Source organism: Myxine glutinosa, chromosome 7 (assembly GCF_964187855.1).
Source record: "Myxine glutinosa chromosome 7, kmMyxGlut1.1, whole genome shotgun sequence".
In the NCBI taxonomy this organism is placed as follows: Eukaryota; Metazoa; Chordata; class Myxini; order Myxiniformes; family Myxinidae; genus Myxine; species Myxine glutinosa.
In genome coordinates, this window is record NC_136267.1 from 86,548,800 (window position 1) to 86,570,088 (window position 21,289).

At 43.6% G+C, this 21,289-nt stretch overlaps 1 protein-coding gene across 2 annotated transcripts in view; it reads left to right on the forward strand.

The window, feature by feature from the left end:
• The window catches only part of ARMC8 (armadillo repeat containing 8), a 131,123-nt gene that overhangs the window by 28,192 nt on the left and 81,642 nt on the right, over nucleotides 1–21,289 (forward strand). For both annotated transcript variants that reach the window (XM_068122640.2, XM_068122641.2), the window contains exons 3-5: nucleotides 4,954–5,030; nucleotides 5,279–5,350; nucleotides 6,733–6,875. In XM_068122640.2, the coding sequence (XP_067978741.1) occupies nucleotides 4,954–5,030; nucleotides 5,279–5,350; nucleotides 6,733–6,875 (292 nt within the window). The remainder of the gene's footprint in view (nucleotides 1–4,953; nucleotides 5,031–5,278; nucleotides 5,351–6,732; nucleotides 6,876–21,289) is intronic.

Below are 21,289 nucleotides of genomic sequence, written 5' to 3' on the forward strand. Positions count from 1 at the left end.
GTTTGGGAAAATTGTTGTTGGGAATTAGGTATTCCCGTTTGTGATTGTAATCATATACAATGCTATTCTTAGTTTAGTAATAAAATACATACCTGATTGAATATTATTTGTGTGACGCATATAAATGAATATAACTTTTTGTGTTAAGGAAAAACAACAAATTGTTGAATGTGAAACTGTCGGAAGATATACATGATTATGCTGATTTCATGGTAAGATGTACCCTATCTGATTCAGTGTGTGTGGAAAGCAGATTCAGATGTGACTGAGCATAAGGATAAGACGAGATCACATTTTGAAGGGAGTGCTAACGGAATTGGGAAGAAGTTCGAGAAAGAAAATTTGTGGCTAAAAAATGAAGTTAATCGTGGCATACACCCTCTTTCTCAAAGAATGATGAAGACATTCTCCCGTGTAACTTGGAGATGAATGCTTACCTTCACCAAGGAAATTTATGTGACCATTTGCCTGGATCACACTGCAACATATGAAAGAAAGGCGATCACTTACTCTTGTTCGAAGACTTCGAACATTCACCACATCAGAAGTTGCAGGACAATGACATTTTACCTGCAACCTCTGTGAAATGCGGGGACATATGTTATTACTTCACCAACGTCCGGGGAACCAGCATGGAGCTGCAAAAAACGGCTGTGCCCTTGTCACAACAGCTGTGCACGATTCTGCTGGTTGCTCCTGGTAAGGACCATGAATGACCTGAACACCATGGTCCCAACATCAGTGTGGATGCATCCGGCATCCCTGTTCCACATCTTGCTGGCCAATCAACGTCACACCAATACTTGCTGCCCACTCACAATGAGGGAAGAGGCAAGTCGACTACAACTGGGTGAAGGCCTTGTTCAAGGAATCATTATGGTTCACAGCAAAAAAAGTGGCAAGAATGCTACATGGAGAGAAGGGTCAGTCTATGACTCCGCAGTGTTACCACAACAGCGAAATCCTACACGAAGTAGTGCAGGAGCTATGAAGACATTAGGAGAAAATGTTTCATACCTGGATTCAAACACAAGTGATCAGCCCTTCCTTTCAAACAAAGTTAACATTTGTGTGGAGGCAAACGTTTTTTGCCAGATGGTGCAGATGCTTTACAAAACTTGAAAATGAAGTGAAATTGTTGTATCTTGGTGATGGTGAAGTGTTGTTTTGAAAATATATTTGTGATGCAAATGCAATAGATTGAACAATATGGAAGGAGTCAATGACCAACGAAATGTTTTGTGATTCTTGCAGGATGACGGTGTATGCCTAAGGGAATTTGATTACCAAAGTGATTGATTATTTACTTATACTTGTAATGATGTTTACTAGTAGTGATTGATTGTTTACTTATATTGATGTTTAGATTAATGGTTAATATAAACAAAAACAAAAAGATGAGGGAATTGTGGAAGTGTAACTCAGTGTAACATATTGATTGGCCCTGGTAACTTATTAATTAACCTGGTAACAAAGCAGATACATTTTATGTGTATGAACAATGTAATCTCTTGAAACACCTGGTCAAGGCCCCAGGCTAGAGCACCCCCCCCCCTGCTGTGTAAATGGAAAATCACAGCAGGAGAGGAGCGAGCTGATGCCAGGACTCGGTGCGATGCATGACCTCGGGACATTAGCGGAGAGGAGATTAAGTCCAGTTTGGCGATATAACGAGAGCAAACGTTGAGTAAAGTACACTTGTCCTCAGAAGCCCTGCCCGACGGAACGATGGAATGAACGAGTACTTGCTACGTGAAGCGCTGACCGAACGGGAGTGTCGGATGGAGAGAAGGACCAGCGAAAAGAGTTAACCTGATCCATTATATTATGCGGTATCATTTTGGTAATTGGATGAAGTGAATACAGTTTAATAAAGTTGTGACCTTTTGTAAAACCTGTTTCCGACCATTGGCGTCTTGAGTCTCACCCTCCACTTCCGCGACAGTCGAAAGGGTCTTCATGGGCTTCGGGGTCTCAAAGGGTCTTGGGGGTCTCAAGGCTCTAATGTGCTTTAGAGGTCCTATAGGGTCTTCGGTTACCAAGGATCTCAAGGGCTTTAGGGGTCTTAAACGGTCTCAGGGTTCTTAAGTGTCGAATGTAATTCATATGCATACTCGCATTCTGTGCAGACATCCAAACAAATGGACCCAAATGCAATACCCAATACCAAATGCAAACTAGAATGGCACTCCATAGAGCGCACACCTCCACCAGGAACACTTTGTTTTCTATCCTACTGATCGGCCAGATGTCCATCCGAATCAGAACTAAAATCTAATATGTTTGTTCTTGTCACCTAACCAACTCATCCACTTAGTTTTGTTATAACTCATGCACAACTTTTGAAATATCATGCTAAATACCGTTTTTGGTCCCATCTTTCAAAGGTGAAGAATCACTTATGAATTAAACTCTCGTATCCAGCACTGGTGTTGGGCGCTGGTGTTGGGCTAGCGGCTAGGGTGCCGGCTTAGGATCCAAGGATCCTGGGGTCGAATCCCGGTCGATCGCTGAATTAACGCCAGGGGGGTTGACTCAGCCTGTCATCCTTCCGAGGTCGGCTAATTGAGTACCAGTTCACTGGTAATTCCCTGTTTGTCGTTAAAGGCGGCAAAACGGGTTGGCGTCAGGAAGGGCATCCGGCCGTAAAACATTGCTTCAAAACGGGGACCGAAAAACAACAACAACCACGGTTCCCGAAAAAGGCCAACCCCCGCTTTGCGGGGAAAAATGGCCTCTAAAGGTGGTTATATATTTTTTTATATATCCAGATCCAGATCTTCACAATTGAAGCAATTCTTCTCTGTCACACCCGATCTGTCCACAAAGTTGCGTCTGAATATGTCCAAAACCTTTTGAGATATCCTGTTCACAGACAGACAGGAGTGAAAACATAGTGTTGTGGTTTTGGGAAACCGCTAAGAAGTAATGACAACCACCATACAGGTCCCTTCGAATAGTTATTTCATAGCAGAACATTATCTTCGTCCCTTCCCCTTATATGGGTTAGTATGTCGTTATACGTTGGGGAGGGAAATACAGGCCCTCCACTCATAAGGGGAAGCCAGGCAGTAGCACAAAGTTTGCATCCACAGATATTGATTCAAAGTCTTGAAGGACAAGACAGGCCAAAGGTCTCAAGGGTGGATGCCAGGAACAACATTTTGTGGATAGGGAACTTTTCAAATACACCAAAGACCATTGGGTTATGCACCAGGTAAAAGTCCCTTAAAGAGGGCTTGTGGGGGCAGGGTGACAAACTCCACCAATCAGGGCCTGAGAAACTTTGGAGAGGGCTTGTGGGGGGCAGAGGAAGTGACACGTCACCAATCGGCAGCCCGGAAAATACCCTATCTGTGCATCCACAGATATTGATTCAAAGTCTTGAAGGACAAGACAGGCCAAAGGTCTCAAGGGTGGATGCCAGGAACAACATTTTGTGGATAGGGAACTTTTCAAATGCACCAAAGACCATTGGGTTATGCACCAGGTAAAAGTCCCTTAAAGAGGGCTTGTGGGGGCAGGGTGACAAACTCCACCAATCAGGGCCTGAGAAACTTTGGAGAGGGCTTGTGGGGGGCAGAGGAAGTGACACGTCACCAATCGGCAGCCCGGAAAATACCCTCATACAGCCCCACACTCGCCAGGGCCTGACAAAAAGGCCTTGCACACTTGATTTGCTCTCTTGGCCGGACCCTCTCTCTCTGGCCTCTGCACGTGCCTGGTCTCTGCCTGCCGGTTTCACTCTGCACATGCCTGCATGATTCTACCTCTTGGCCGGTCTCTCTCTGCTCCTTGCTGCACGTGTGCACTGTGCACGACACTCTCTCTCAGGCCTCAGCGCATGTACTTGATTCATCTCTCTCAGTGCACGTGTTCATGCAGTGCAGTGCAGTGCTCTCTGCACTCTGCACATGGTCATCGGACACTCTGCACCTGTGCATGACTTGGACTCTCTCTGCACGTGCCTGTTTGCCTGCCCGTGTTCGTGCTGGGACTGCCCCTTCGTGTTCGTGCTGGACTTCCTGCCGGCTCTTTGTGCTCAGGCTGGGGCTGCCCTTTGCCGGTGTGGTGCTCGTTGGTGAATCAAGACAACAAGGTCCTGCTAACATCGTAACCATTTTGCTGACAGGATCCCAACGTTTGTTTTCCCCTCCCCATAACCCGTGAATGTGTGCTGGGTGCCCATGTAGTGTTTATTTGTTGTAATCGTCATAAGACATAGATTAAGCTAAGTTTCTGCCTCTTGTCACTTTTTCTTTCCTATCGATATGTTCACTGTAAATACTTGGAAATAAATCGAATCTTTAAACGTTTCCTTTCCAACTGTCCGTGAATGTCCTTTGTTTCCTTGCTTTGCCATTGCTTGCACCCAGAGTATCGAACGGCTGTAACAAAATTAGCATCAGCCCAGCGGGTACCAACGGTTGCTCGGCTGTCTAAATTTCCATCCAGGAACAAAAGTGGTACCTGTACACACCACATTGCCTGGTGTACTTGATTCATCTCTCTCGGATGAATTAGAGGGTACGTTCCCCGATTGGAACCGTCACGTGGTATATGTAAGCAGTTTCAGATGATTGGTCCCTGCTATCGCGCGACAGACCAATTGGCGACAGACCAATTGGCGTTTGTAGTTGCTGTTTCGCAACCTGCCGAAGTACGAAGTTATTCGTGCGTGGCAGCCTCAGGTCCGGTAAGTTCGTGAGGGAACGGACACTAAACTCCTCATAGTAGACCCGAACCCTGGGCCGTAACAATAGCTTCCAATAGCTTTGGACCCCGGCCCTTTTTTGGTGGCGGAGGTAACCAGAGCCTGAAAGAAAGTGTTGCGCTGTTTAATCATAAATGCTGATCGGTCTTTGTGCTCTGGTGCCTTTCGTTTTGCTGTGGTGATCACTTTGCATCTCATTGATTAAAGCATGCGTGTGTGTGTATGCGTGTTGTGAGCAGGAAGTTACTGCAGCTAGCCGCCATTATGTAGATCGTCTCTTTCATCATGACCCTCAGCATGTTCTGCAGGGTGTTGTGTGAGTCTTGGCTCTTACCTGCTTCAATGTTTATATTGATTTCAGTTACATAAATAATTCGATTACACTACCAATTAATTTGATGATTTGGCCAGAATTGATGTTTCATTTTGACCATCGGTAGTTGCTCCATCAGTACAACATTTGGGTTTAATGAGAAGCCAAAATACTACCTTGGTGGTGCCCCCGAGTTGAACGTACATTGTTTTATTCGCTCATGTATGGGTGCTTGTGTTGGTGTGCTCTAGTGATATGAAGAATGCCGTTATTGGAAACAACAAACAGAAGGCAAATCTGATTGTTCTCGGTGCTGTTCCCAGGCAAGTCGAAGATTTTATTTGTCTTAATTTTGTTCCAGAGAAATCTATATTTTAGCAAGACTGGTTAGATGTTGATTTTTTTTCCCCCATTTCCCCCCCCATTTTGTCCATTGCCCTAGCTGTTCTGCTCTGCTATAAGCCTTGATACATGTATTAAAAACATGATTTTTTTGTGCGAGGGATATCATCCTCCAACCATGGGAGAACAGAACTAGTGTCCTGGTGGCTATTTCTCGCATTTTTTTTGTTTGCTTTTCAGTGCTTCCAAGGCTCATGAAGGAGCTTGTACAATGTACATGTACCACACTTAGGGCAAAGGCATTATGGTAATATAAATTGTACTTTTGCATGTATAGCAAGGACATTGGTGAACAAGGACAAACAACACATGGTATACGAAATTTGAACCTGAGTTTCTTGCACTATGAGCAATGTGTTAATGTGGGAACACTAACAGAATAAAGCAATTATTTCAATGTAGCTGGACTTTTTAATTATTTTTGTTGAGTCATTTTGGTCAATTGGTGAAACAAAAAGTGTAGTAAGGTGTGCAGTGGGAATTGTGCCTTTTTTAGGTGAGTGGAGAGGCTATAAATGAAGGAACTGTTGCTAACAACATGATTGGTATAAGGATAAGCAGTAAAAAAAATGTTAGTGAAGAGAAAAATAAAAAAATATTACACTGTCCGCACAGTATCAATGCCAAGAATTCAAATAATAAGATGGAAAAGCATCCACGTAGATCCATTCTATTTCATGGCAGCATTTACATATATTACTCTATGTTTCCCTCAAGCTTCTGTCATGTTAATGTTCTGTCATGTTAATGTTAGGCCTGGTGTTGGCTTAGCGGTTAAGGTGCCAGCTTGGGATCCTAGGATCCTGGGTTCGAATCCCGGTCGATAGCTGAATTAACGCCAGGGGGTTGACTCAGCCTGTCATCCTTCCGAGGTCGGCAAATTGAGTACCAGCTTGCTGGGATGAATGATCCGGGTGTGTACCCCGGTTTAGAATAGGTGCACCGTATCCCTGCGCATCGTAAGAGCGTGACCAAGGGTTGGCGTCAGGAAGGGCATCTGGCCATAAAAACATTGCCTCAAACAGGGAACCATGAGTGTCATGGGGCCCGCAAGGCTAACCCCCGCTCTAGCGGGGAAAATGGCCTTAAAATGATCATTCATTCATTCATTCATTCTGTCATGTTAATGGAGTTAGCTTTGTTCTGGTTTGAGCTCATTTTGGCTTTGAAATCTTCAAAACTTGCTTGTGGAGAATGTATTGGGGGGTAAAGCATGTGATTTTGTTGATTTTGATCGTGCCAGTTCCTTTGCTTATTCGTGATGGTCTGTCTTCCTGCGCTCGACATGTTGCACTGCTTGCAGGCTCTTGTATTTGCTTCAGCAGAAGGATTCCAGTCTGGAGCTGCGTACCGAGTGTGCTATTGTGCTTGGCAGTTTGGCCATGGGCACGCAAAACAACATTAAGTCACTCCTGGACTGTCAGGCTGTCCCAGCCCTTCTCCAAGGTACCTCTGTCCTCACACATGATTTTATTACTTGCAAAATCGAAGATTTTCCAAATATATTGGTCGGTTGCGTTTGTCTGTCTGTCTGTCTGTCTGTCTGTCTGTTTGTTTGTTTGTTTGTTACTTGACAAAAAAAAAAGTTTTTTTGCAAGTATGTTGATCACTCCGGTTTGTGTGTTTGTCTCTTTGTCTCTTTGTCTCTTTGTCTGTCCGCTCACTTATACTTGCCTACAGGTCACAGGTCACAATGTGAAACCGATCTTCACAAAACTTCACCAAATGGTAGAGTTTGTGGTCTGACAAAATCCTATGTATTTTGAGGTCAAAATGTCAACCACTTTTTTTTCAAATTTCTAAAATCAGTTTTCATCCGATTGACTTGAAATTTGAATAGGATTTACATATTGGCTAACTGAATTCAACCAACAACTATTTTTGAGATCAGCGTAGGCCAAAGGTCAACCACCTTTTTCACATTTTAAAATCCTCAATTTTCATCCGATTGACTTGAAATTTGAAAAGGATTTACATATCGGCGAACTGAATTTAACCACCAACTATTTTTGAGATCAGCATAGGTCAAAGGATCAACATAGGCCAAAGGTCAACAACAATTTCAAATTTCTAAAAGCCTCAATTTTCATCTTATTGACTTGAAGTTTGAATTGGATTTTCATATCCGCTAACTGTGTTCAACCACCAATTATTTGTGAGGTCAAAAGGATGCTCTACTAGTCTACTGAGTGCCATTCTGCTTTGTTCTCTTTTGCCAAGTGTCGCTCTATGAGTGATTTTTCATCTTTTTTGTTTGTCTTTTTGTTTGTCACTCGCCTACAGTTCACAATTCTAAATCGATCGTCATAAAACATCAAGTTGTAGAGGTCGTCACAATTGAGAAGCCTATTGATTTCGAGGTCAAAGGTCATCTGGAGGTCAAATTTCGAAAATCGCCATTTTCATCCGATTCACTTGATAATTGAACAGCATTTGCATATTGAGTTACTAATGCAACCTTCACATACACGGATTATTCTTACGAGTCCTTACGGATCGCCAACTCGTAGTCAATCGCAAGCATCCGTAAATAACTCGCTGGTATCCGTAGATAACTCGTCACAACTCGCAACAACTTTTGACATGTCAAAAATCATCTTCCGTTATTTACGGATGCTTGCGATTGACTACGAGTTGGCGATCCGTAAGGACTCATAAGAATAATCCGTGTATGTGAAGGCACCCTAAATGGGGAACCAACTATTTTTGAAGTCAAAAGGTCAAATGTCAACTCAAGGTCAAACTTCCATAATTGAAAATTTAACAGCCTTTGCATAGTACCTCACTGAATTGGCAAACAAACTATTTTTGAGGTCAAGGGTCAACTCAAGGTGAAACTTCTAAAATCATCAATTTTCATTTGAAAAATCGTCACTTTTCATCCTATTAATCTGAGCTTTGAACAAGATCGTCAATTTTAATCTTGATGAAATGGACAATTTGATGGATCAATGGCAACCTTTTTTGGGGGAGGGGGGTGGGGGGCGGGGGGGGGGGGCGGTGGGGGGTGGGGGTTGATTTTGCAAGTTTCATGCTCTGCATGACGTCTTCCTGTTTATTTATTTTTACAACTTTATCGCTGTCGATAAAATGGGATGTTTTACATTCATGATGAACATTTGGAAGTGGATGAACAAACTACTTTATTTGTTTATTCATATGCAGCCTGTAGCTGCCTGGCTGCATCATTTTTCTGGGGGCATGGCTGTTGTGCTGATGCAATGCCCCCTTGCCAGCTACCTGGTACTCATTTTGCTGACCTCAGAAGGTCGTTTCTTCACCCATTTCATCTGGATGGGTTGCAATGTGAGCGTATAATGACCATGATTATGTGAGTTACTCCCATGCTAGTTTTTTGAGGTATTTTTGTGGAAGTTATCTGGGTACAAAAGCTTGCAAGTGCGTTACCATGATCAGATATCTGCCAGGCAGGAGAATGTCTGTCTATGTCGGTACATACGGAATTAGCATCCATTGTTGGAGTTTCCGATCGCTGTTCCCTCCTATGAACTTCATGGAAAATACCGGTGCTGTCTTTACATTGCATGAAGTAAAGACGCGATTCTGCTGCAAACATAACCTGATGATGTCTGTTGGTCGCGGTGACCACTTCAATACCAGACCAATACATCTTAACCATGAACATTGATGCAGGAGGAGGCCATTTGCCCATCATGCTTGTGCTGCCCCACAACCACATAAAATAAAATTGTCAGGCTCTCGACCCAGTTTCACTGGGGCAGGAGTGGGGATGAGGAAAGTGTGTGGCAGGTACAAGGACTAGAGTGTTATAAATGCAAATGAAATCAATGTTTTAAAACTCATTTGTTTATTTCGACTTGCATATTCCCCTTGTACACATGGCATGGTGTGTGTTATTGACCCCTGCTTGGGTGTACGGGGGGAGGAGGAGTGAGTGCGGGTTTAGAATTGTTATGTCCACCCATCTCTGTTTTTTTTTTTGTTTTTTTTTTGTATACAAGATCGAGGCTCGTGAAAGAGCGAACATTTATCACACAGAAAGACAAACCGACACATAACCGACAAACCGACACATAAAACAAATAACATCGGGAGCGGTAGACAAGATGGGGAGAGAGGGGGAAGGACACAAACACAACATTTGAGAGCAGGAACCGAGAGACATGGAGACATCGAGAGATCTGTGGGAGGGAGAGGGCTTTGGGGGCGAGGCATGGGAAAGGGGGTGGGAGAGGCATAAAACATATGGACACTGCCAGGACTACCATGAAAGAAGTTGGAATTACAAACAAGGTGGATCTGGGGTGAATTAGTGGGGGTAGAAAAGATCAAGGTTTTGGATGGGGGAAGATAAGAGATGGTGGTGAACAGCTGTTTTAAAGACCTGGAGGGAGGAGTGGGATTGAAGGGAGTGTGGGAGTTTGTTCCAGAGGCGGGAGAAAAGAGGAATGAAGGAGTGAAGGTGAGCAGAGAGCCGAGATTTCGGCAGTTTAATCATCAGAGGCTTGCTGGCAGATCTTGTGCGACCTGTAGGAATATTTGGGGGACAGAGCACAGAGAGAGCTGGGGGAGCAAGGCCGGAGAGGAGTCGGTAGAAGACAGAAAGACCACCTACCTGCCTGCGGTGAGTGAGTGAAAGGCCCTCAGAGATAGCTTCATCGCGGGAGATTCCAATGATTCTGAAAGCTTTGGTTTCAACAGCGTGAAGCCGAGCTAGGTGTGAGGCAGGAGCACCAGCCCATAGGGGAGAACAGTATTCCATTGAGCTGCGGATGAAAGCCTTGTATGTGGTGAGGAGCTCAGGTGTGCCTAGGAAGGACTTTGCACGACGGAGGATGCCCAGTCGGCGACTGGCTTTGCAGGCCAGCTTGGAAATGTGGTTTTCCCAAGAAAGATCATGGCAGATAGTGAGACCCAAAAGCTTGAGCGACAGAACTTCTTGGAGAGGATTGTTGAGAAAGTAGATGGGAGGGTTGTCCATTCGATCTTTTCGGAGAGACATAGTAAGAGTGTGAGATTTGTCAGGATTGAAAGACATGTTCCACTTGTTTGACCAGTCTGTGATTTTGTCCAGGTCTTCAGAGAGTGAGGAGGCTGCAGACTGCCGATCTGAGGGAAGAGGAATGGAGCGGCAGAGAGTGGAGTCATCAGCAAAGAGATAGAGAGGATTTTCCAGAGAGTCGGAGAGATCATTGATAAAGACCAGAAAAAGCACAGGGCCCAGCACACTGCCTTGGGGAACTCCAGCCTGAACAGGAAGGGGAGATGAGAGAAATCCATTCAGGGCCACACGTTGACTACGACCAGAGAGGAAGTCCGCAAGCCATGCATGGAGATTTCCATGGCTACCATAGGAGTAGAGTTTGGTGAGCAGAGCTGTGTGCCAGACCGTATCGAAGGCACGTGATATGTCAAGGGAGACAGCTCTGATTTCCTGTTTGGCATTGAGGACCTCCATCCATTGTTGAGACAGGAGAAGCAGCATGTCCAGAGTAGAGTGACCTGGTCTGAATCCAAATTGATGATCAGAGATCAAGCCATTGGAGAAGAGGAAAGATTTCATATCCGAAGCAATGATGGAATCCATGACTTTGCTGATAATTGGGAGCAGGCTGATTGGTCTGTAGTTAAAAGGATCTGTTTTTGCACCTTTTTGTGTAAAGCGGTAATGTTTGCTGATTTCCAGGATGCTGGTAGATGACCTTGAGCAAAAGATAGGGTGAAAAGAACAGAGAGAGGGTGAGATAGAGTGGCAGAGCAGGATTTTATGACCCGTGGGCTGATGCCGTCTGGTCCAGTTGCAGAATCGGAGTCGAGGTTAGACAAAAACTCCTCCACCTTGTCAGGAGAGAAGGACACAGAGTCCAGGAGCAGTTGGGTTCGACTGGGAAAGGTGGGAACAGAGAGAGATGGGTTTGGGACTAAAGATTTTGAGGCAAACACAGAGTTGAGGCATTCGGCTTTGTCACGTGCGATGTCAACTGTGTGGCCATTTGAGGTAAGGGAGGGGATTGAGGGGGAACAAACACCAGAAACGGATTTGACCAGATGCCACCAGGATTTGGAGGAAGGAGACAGGTTTGAGAGTTCGTTCTTGAGTGAGGAGAGATAGTGCATCCTGGCACTCCTGAGGGTAGACACACACTTGTTCCGAGCTTGGTGGAAGGAACTGAGATTGCCTTCAGTTGGATTAGCCTTCCAAGAGGCAAAGGCAAGTTGTTTCAGGGCAACTGCCTCACCACAAGATTCGGTGTACCATGGACGGGAGGAAGGGTAAGACAACTGAAGACGAGATGGGATAAATCTGTGCATGAGAGAGATCAGTTTGCTTTGGAAGAATTCCCAGGAAGAATTGATGTCAGAGGCAGTGGAGATGGGAGACCAATCCAGACGATTGATGGCTGCTTGAAGCCCGTCCCAGTCGGCCTGAGTGAAATGCCAGACTCTTCGACGCTGAGGAGGCTCTCTGAGAATGGCCAGAGAGATGTCCACTTTGACAAGCACATGATCAGAAGAACCGATTGGAGCAGAAGAAGAGCAGCAGACATTAGCAGGGAAGTTTGTCATAACCAAGTCTAGAAGAGAAGAAACTCCATTGGCTGAGATCCGGGTCGGGAAATTGACAGATTGTGTCAATCCCAGTGAGTCACAGAAGTCCTTTGCTGAGGTGCCATGACTGGTGAGAGAGGAACCCACACCCAACCAGGTGGCATGATGACAGTTGAAGTCACCACATATGAGGAAGAGAGAGTTGGGATGAGTGGATAGAAGTTGGTCCATGTTGTCAGAGAGTGAAATGTAAATTGAGTCATCACTGTTTGGGGGACGGTACAGAACACATATGAACAAAAGGTGGGAGCGGAGAGGAAGCCGTAGCCAGAGGTACTCCTGGGGGTGAGGAGGAGAGAGGGCAGTGCAAGGAGAGTGAGGAAGAGAGTTTTTGATAAAGATAGCCACCCCACCACCAGGACGAGGCTCAGGTCTATCATACCGGAAGAGGGAGTAACCAGGAAGAGATATTGAGGAATCAGAGACATCTTGAAGGAGGAAAGTCTCTGTTAAGCAGATCAAGTCTGGATTGTCAGAAGCAACCTGTATGGAGAGATCAGTCAGGATTGAGCGAAGGCCCCGGATGTTTGAGGTCCATACCGTTAAAGAAGAGAGAGGGGGAGCATCGGGTACAGGACAGGGGAGGGGAGGAGTAGGGTAAGATGAAGGATGAGAGGAGGAGGTAGGGAGAGCAGTTGATAGTGTGTCAGAGATTACAGAAGAGTTCCAAGAAAGGGAAGGATGAGGAGGATGAAAGGTTTGGTGGTGAAGGGATGAGGCAGAGTGAGGGGTTGTTTGAGGGGGGGCATGGGACAGTAGAAGGTTGGGGGGGGGGGTGGAGGCATGAGATAGAAGGGAGATGAGGTGGGGAGGAGGCAACTTTGAGGAGGGGAGAGGAGGGAGAATTTGAGAGGAATGGTATGGGGGGGAGATTTGAAGGGGAGGAGTTGGGGGGGAGTTTTGAAGGGGAGGAGTGAGGCGGGAGTTTAGGAGGGGATGGGCAAGGGGGGAGTTTAGGAGGGGAGGGGCAAGGGGGGGTGTCTAGTAGTGGAGGGGCAAGGGGGGAGTTTAGGAGTGTAGGGGCAAGGGGGGGGATTTGGAGGGGAGGGGCAAGGGAGGAGTTTATGAGGGGAAGGGCAAGGGGGGAGTTCAGGAGTGGAGGGGCAAGGGGGGGGATTTGGAGGGGAGGGGCAAGGGGGGACTTTAGGAGGGGAAGGGCAGGGGGGGAGTTCAGGAGTGGAGGGGCAAGGGGGGAGTTTAAGAGTGGAGGGGAAAGGGGGGAGTTTAGGAGTGTAGGTGCAAGGGGGGGGATTTGGAGGGGAGGGGCAAGAGGGGAGTTTAGAAAGTGGATGATTAATGAAAGACGAACATTGATAACAAATTGGGTTTGTTGTGATTTTCAAGTTAGCAATCCGATTCAGAACGATGGAGGAGGGATGGAATGAATGTGAATTTAGACCATGTAGTGAGGGAGACGTATAAGATATTGAATTTCTTTTTTTTGACGTGGAATGAGTTGGAGAGGAAATTGAGAAAAGCCTTTTAAATAGGAAGAAAAACAGCGTGTTCTAATATACCACTGAAGGGGAAAGGTTAAACATATTTAAAATAATATTTAAACAGAACCTTGAACAATCTTATATGCACAAAATACCAACGGGGGGAGGGCCGAGAGGGACCACCACGAGTCACGTGAACAGGGCAAAAGGTGGATGGCAAGGAGATAATGGGGGCGGGGCGAAAAGCACCGCGATACACCTGGACAGAAACTACAGGATGAGACAACGGCACACGTGGAGAAAGGAAAAATAAATGTTTTGTAAAATGTTAAAAATAAAATGTTAAAATGGTAAACATTGCTTTGTTAAAAGTGGATGAGTTTGTTAAATAAAATGTTAAAATGTAAAAAAAAAAAAAAAAATGTTAAAAATAAATAAATAAATGGGTAATGTTTTTTTTTGTTGTTGTTGTTTTTTGGGGGGGGGGGGTGGGGTGGGGTGGGGATCTAAAACGTTAGACAGAGAGTATTACGTTCGGTGTAGAAGGGAAAAACTGAGAGCCAAACAAAACACGATGTAGGGGACTTAAGTTAACAAACACCGACAGGGGTACAAGGCCGCACACGAGGCGCAGAACAGGATTAATTAATTACGAGTTACAGGAAATTCAAACCAAAACTAACTATAAACAAACAATAAAGCATGGACGATAAAGTAACGAGTTGAAATTTGACAAACACACGAATGAAAAAATAACCACTTTGGATGCCCGGAGAGAAACCAAGCCTCCAGGTCGGAAGCTTCAACAACTAGGCCGCGTGGCCGCGCGCGGCACGAGATACTCGACTATTTTTTACAGGTATGAAAGATTAACCCCGATAAAACTTCCGAGGGACACTTAAAAGGTACACACACGTAAGATAAACAGATAAACAGTTTAGGCAAGACAAGAATACAAATGTGACAATGACTTAGCTTCGAGCGTGCGTGAAGATCGTGGAACAGCTTCGAAAATCCGTGACCGCCCCGATCAAGATCTCGCGAGATCTCAACTTCCTGATCTCGCGAGTTTTAGAGAACATTACCAATTTAACCTCCCCCGTGGGTTTGCCAACCTCTCCTGTAGATGTGTGCGCGTGTGTGTTTGTGTGTGCGTGCATATAATCACATATTATTACAGGAAGTCCCCATTTTCCGACAATCCATTCACACGAACATGGGTTGTGTTTTTTTTTTTTAACTCACCACGCTGGGCGCTAAATGCAAGAAATTGGACTTTGAGAGAGTTAATTACCCAAACAAACAATGAGTAGGCGGCGCGCTGAGCAGTCGACCACAGGGATTCATTCATGTTGCCATGATGCATCTGGCTTTTTGGTGGCACCATACTGTATATTATAACTTAAAGTTCTAAATATAGCCGGACCCCGCTATTTGTGGGGGATACATTCCTGGAAAGTGCCGCGAATTATGAAACCATGCATGGCGGGGCATTTTTCAATGGAAAAGGGGGATTGGTGCCCGAATCGTGAAAAATCTGCGAATGTCGAGGAAAAAACTAAATGTTAAGGAAAAATACCCGCAAATGTCGAGGCAAAAGTTACGAATGTTGAGGCAAATCCTGCGAATGTTGACAAAAATCCCGCGAATGTGGATGAAAATCCTGTGAATGTTGATGAAACTCCGCGAATGTCGATTAAAATCCACCTATGTATGCTGTGCTATTGTTTCAATGGGGAGAAGGGAGACAGTTAATTGCAATAATAATAATAGTGCTTTTATTTCTGTACAGTAACCCACGGTAATGACATGTTATGCAGCTGGTTGGTTATCCCGTGAGAATGTTCAGTGTGAATAGCAGGATATCCCGCAAAGCAATGTTTACCATGTGAACGCTGGGATATCACGTGAAACAATGTTTACCGTGTGTATGACGGGATATCCCGCGAAGCAATGATTACCGTGTGAACACTGGGATATCCCGCAAAGCAATGTTTACCATGTGGATGACGGGATACCCTGCGTATAAACCTAACCAGTCGAATATCTGACCTGGCCAGGTGGTTTGTGAAGACTCGGGCCAATATTCTCCCAGCCCACCCCACATGAAATGTGGGATAATGGTGGCCATTAAAGAAGAAGAAAGAGGATTGGCAAAACGCTATTATAGTACCAATATAAAGAACCAGAACGGCACCTCTGCCAGGCTGAACAGTTTGTTTTGTATCCCAATGATAGGCCGGATCTGGATTCGGACCTGAACCAAAATCGAATCGGCTTGTTCTTGTCACCTAACAAACTCATCCACCTAGTTTAGTCATAAGTTATCCATTACTTTTTAAAATATGTTTTATGTCGCTTTTCGCCGAATCCCTCAATGGTGAAGAATCACTTTAAAATTAAATAAATCTCGTATCTGAATGCATATTCAGATCTTCACCAAAATAGAATCGATTCGTCCTTATCACACACCAAATCGGTCCACCAGGTTCCATCCAAATCCGTCCATAACTTTTTGAGAGAGATATCGTGCTATGTATTTTTTTTTAATCCCCAACTCTCAATGGTGAAGAATCACTTAGAAATTAAATAGTTCTCGTATCCGAATCCATATTCAGATTTTCTCCAAAATCGAATTGATTAGTCCTTGTCAAACACCCAACCTATCCACCAAGTTTCGTTCAAATCCGTCAACTTTTTGAGATATCCTACTATTTATCGTTTTTGGCCCTATCTCCTCATGGTGAAGAATCACTTTAAAAATTCTACTAGCCGGATCCGAATCCGGATCTTCACCAAAATCTAATTATTTAGTCCGTGTCACATACATTACCTCTCTGCCAAATTTCGTCCGAATCCCTCGACAACGTTTTGAGATATGTTGTTCACAGACAAACAAACAAACACAGATAGGGGTGAAACAACCTCCATCCACCCTTGGTGGTGGAGGTAACAAAGGAATTGGGAAATAATGCAGAAATGATTGTCAAATAAGCTTACTATCCATTCCAAGAAAAGTATTCTTCAGAATTTTCCTAAACCACATCAAGCCGAGAATCAGGAAGTCGCTAGACTTCCTATGTATGGATGGCACTGACACTCCATGTGTTTAATACAAAAAAAATCGACCAAGATACAAGCTTAGAAACCTAAAGAGTACCTACCACTCATCTGTGGAGGATTTCACATCCAATAATTCATGAAGCTTTTTGACAGCATCACTGAGCTACAAAACTGATTGACTCAAAATAGTATGTTTGTAATTTTACTTCATGTTATTATGCTTTTCAGACAGCCTAACTCAAGATTGGTTTCGGCTCATGACTTGATTTAAAAACAAATTTATTGCATTGTATAGTGGAAAGGTCCACGATGACTCCATTTTCATAACTTGAAAGGATTCCACAAAAAACAGGCATAACTGCATAATTATGCATGGGAATATGCCTGTCAATCAGTCTGATGGGGTCGGCGCCATGGCAACACAATTGACCGAGGGCCAATCACACGTGAATGGATGTGGTTGATGGCGTAATATTACGTACAGTCCGACAGTAGCAACTACGGAAAACCACACTTAATGGCAGGTGCGGTTAATGGTGGGATATTACTAACAGACAAACAACCATTTTTGCCAGAGGCACGATAATTATAATTATTATAATTACGATACGATAATTATAATATGCCAGAGGTACGATAATTATTACCAAAAGTGGTAATTATTGTTACTAGTGAGGTACCCGTGCTACGCACGGGTGGGAGGCCAGAAGCAAACAGACAATGCAGAAACGGCGAATGCTAAAGCATGAAGCCAATAAATTACACATTCCTGTAGCACCTTCAGGTGCACGTCAGACACAGACAGCAAGTTCGTGAAGGACTTCCATGCAAAACGTACCCGTTCACAAACAAACTGGTACGTTTGTTCCATACCCAGTCAATGGCGAATCTGCATATGGCGATCCGCGAATTTCACGTTTAGAAAGTAGAAACCGTCACCGCATTTCGTCATTCACTTGAACTCGATATCTCTTTTTTCATTCCAAATAGCATAACTCCAATCACAAATTAAATAGCATTAATATAAAAAATAAACTTTTAACAACATTCGTGACATAAACAAATATTTAAATCCTGATGTGAAGTTCCGTATGGTTGGGTGAATACAATTACGAATTCAAAATCGTAATTGTATTCACTCAATTCCAATCATCAATTGATACTTTAACAAAATACTGTTTTAAATGACGGTTGTATTGGGATATTATCAAACCAGCTCATTGCCGTAATCTGTCCACTTCCGCATTTGTGGCAGGTTCGTAACTCATCAGGATTTTCCTCAATTCCGCAATGAAATGGTCATGAAATACTGTTCAGCCATTTTTAATTTTCATGTCATGTTCTTTTGGTGAATTATCGTAGGATTTTACTCCAAGGGTTCCAGGAAATCGTTGCGATCGGTACAGCCGTTTTTGCGGCAACTGGGAATGGACGGACGGGCAGGCAGACACAGACAGACAGACAGACGGACGGACCTTAGGTGAATTATAGTAAGATTCGTTGGCGGAGTTTGCTTTCATCCCAGTCTGTCTTTCATTCTGTCTGTCGGTCAGTATCTCAAAATGTTTCGTCTGAAATTAGTTAGACAGGTTGGGTTTGTAACAAGGACGAATTGATTCGATTTTGGTGAAGATCCGGACCCGGATTCAGATGCGAGTATTTAAAAAAATTTTTAATGGTCATTCTTCACCATTGAGATATGGGGGCAAAACAATATTTAGCACCTTATTCCAAAATGTTGTTGACGGATTATGACAAAACGTGGTCGATTAGTTGGGTAGTTGATGAGCACAAGCCGATTAAATTTTGGTTAATGTCCGGATGCAGATTCGGTCAATCAGTGGGATGCAAAACGTAAAATGTTCAGCCTGGCGGAGGTTGTTGGACTGTTACTAAAGATGGAAGAAATAACTCAGTGTTGTGGTTTAACATTTGGCAAAGAAAATGTGGAATAATGGTAGTGAACAGAGAAAAGAACAAATGACCCCCAAAAACGTATGGAGGTACAGTTCAAAAAAAGTAAATGGGGTTAAATATCTTGAATCCATTATAGCATCTGATCGAAAAATAACAGACATAACAAGAAGAAAGGCAGGAGATGTGACAGCTGAAACACTTTGCCGCTTTTGTGGAAGAGAGAGAGAGAGAGAGATATCATAGGTAGAAATGAAGATGTTTAATGCAATAACTTCACTGATTTTGATTTGCATCATCCACACGGATCCTTGTATAAACAGCGGAGAAAATAAAAAACTGTATTTGATTGAAATACACTTGTTGAGAAACGTGCTTAAACATAAAATGTGATGATTTTATAAGAAATGAATATGTTAGGGAGAGACTTGAACTACTTCAAGTTCATCTTTCTCATGTATTAGTATATCTTCTATATATATATAAAAGAAAGTTTTTGTTTGTTTGTTTGTTTGTTTGTCTGCACGAGCTAATCTCCTGAACGGTGAAGGACAGGAGGAAACCTTTGAAACAAAAAATGTCGGAATGGGCCCCGGGAAGGTTATAGGCTAGGTGGTGAGGCCGGTCGAGGCCCACCTCGGCCGGGCTGGACCCATTTCGCAATTAAAAGCTGAGCTGAATTATAGTAGTCAATCTTCTACGGCCGCGAGTAAAAGCTGAATTATAGTAGTAAATTCATTCAAAAAGAACCAAAAATGTTGGGACGGGCCCCGGGAAGGTTATAGGCTAGGTTGCGAGGCCGGTCGAGGCCCACCTCGGCCGGGCTGGGCCCATTTCGCAATTAAAAGCTGAGCTGAATTATAGTAGTCAATCTTCTATGGCTGCGAGTAAAAGCTGAATGGTAAATAAATGCTGAATGGTAAATGCTGAATAGTAAATTCATTCAAAAAGAACCCGGGCAACGCCGAGTGCATTCGGCTAGTTTATTTTAAAACAATTGCAAGGATATGAAATGTCTATGCTGAAATGGTTTGGACTAATTCAAAGAACGAAGGAGGAAAAACCAGTGAAAATAATACACAGTACCAAAGTAGGATGAACACCACCAGTATACAGTACCAGTGAGTAGACAAAGAACTAGGTGGAAGCAAAGAATGGAGAAGGATCCAATAGAAGAAACACAACATCTATAGCTCAAGATTGGAAAGGATGGAGAGTTGTGGTTCAGGCCTTGTATTCCAAAGCAGGAAGCTAAAGATAGATTACACCCTACATTTACCATTGTTTTTAGGGACATCCTGTGCACGAATCATTTGTTTTGGTTGCTTCAGCAAATGTAACTCTTGATCAAACAGCTTGCCTTTCATGCGACACAATTTCTGTATTGGTTGGGTCACAAACCTGGGAATGTCTCCCTAAGGATATGTCTTACAAAGGATTGTTGTACTCAAGGTGTCAGACATTGTCCGTGCCCAAGACTTGTGAATGGTGCCTTGTGGCATTAAATGGCACAAGATTGACTTGAAATTTTCATTGATTTGATTGTGATAAAAATGTAATATTAGGCCATATTTTTTATTTTGCAACATTTACACAGATTTGTACATTGGAGTATAAAAAAGAAGCACATTTGATTGTGTAAAGAGCTAGTTTATCACCGCCCCCCTGACCTAAAAGGTTACAGGAAATGTACCACTTCGGTGCGATGTTTGAATATTTTGAGCTGCTCTTGTTTGTACTGTTCTACTTTTCACATTGCTTTTGACAGCATTTTTTGAAATGCACACATCTTTCTTGCCACGTCTGTCAAAAGTGATCAAGAAGTTAAACGCGGGCCGTTGATATAGGCATTCAGGCCCTCGCGTGTTTTACAAGCACCAACCGTGGCTGCTACACAGCTCGGCTTCATTAATCCTGAAATCAGCAGGGCTTCTCTTTGTTTGCTGGTGGGACGTCTTTGCGCATGAGATGCAAATGCATGGTGATGGGGCATATGTGTAACATCATTGCTGGACGATATGCTTAAAAGGAAATTTGAGCATTTTGATAACCTTTGGCGGATTCGTCTTGTGTTGTTTTTTGGTTATTGTAAGTTGCCATGTCAGATTTCTGGTTCTGAACGAGGTTTAATTCCATGAGCATGGTAATCTGAGGAATACCACCATTGTAGTGTATGGAGATACTTCTTTCAAGGAGAACTCAACTAAAACTTCAATAGTCCTATTGCGAATTTACTTTATCAATTTAAAAAAAATGTTTTTATCTATATATAAGTAGCTGAACTGTGTTTTTTGATTGGATGTTTGGACGGACCATATGTATGTACATTGTACAGTGCCTATAGAAAGTCTACACCCCTTTCAAATTTTTCACCTTTTGTTACCTTATAGCCTGGAATTAAATTGCATTAAATGAGACTTTTTCCACTTTTATTTACACATCATAACCCACAACTTCCAGGTGAAAAATAAACGCTACAAATTTCAGAAAATTAATTAAAAATACAAAACTAGAATATCTTGGTTGGACAATTGTCCACCCCACTGAGTTAATACTTGGTGGAAGCAAGTTTGACAGCAATTACAGCTGTGTGAGTCTGTTGGGATAGGTTGCTCCCAACTTTGCACAACTTGATTGGGAAATATTTGCCCATTATTCTGTACAAAACTGTTCAAGCTCAGTCAAGTTGCCTGGGGAATGTTGATGGACAGCAATCTTCAAGTCATGCCACATATTTTCAATTGGATTTAGGTCGGGGCTCTGACGAGGCCACTCAAGGACATTTATCTTTTTGTTCCTTAGCCACTCCAATGTAGCTTTGGCTGTGTGCTTGGGGTCGTTGTCATGTTGAAA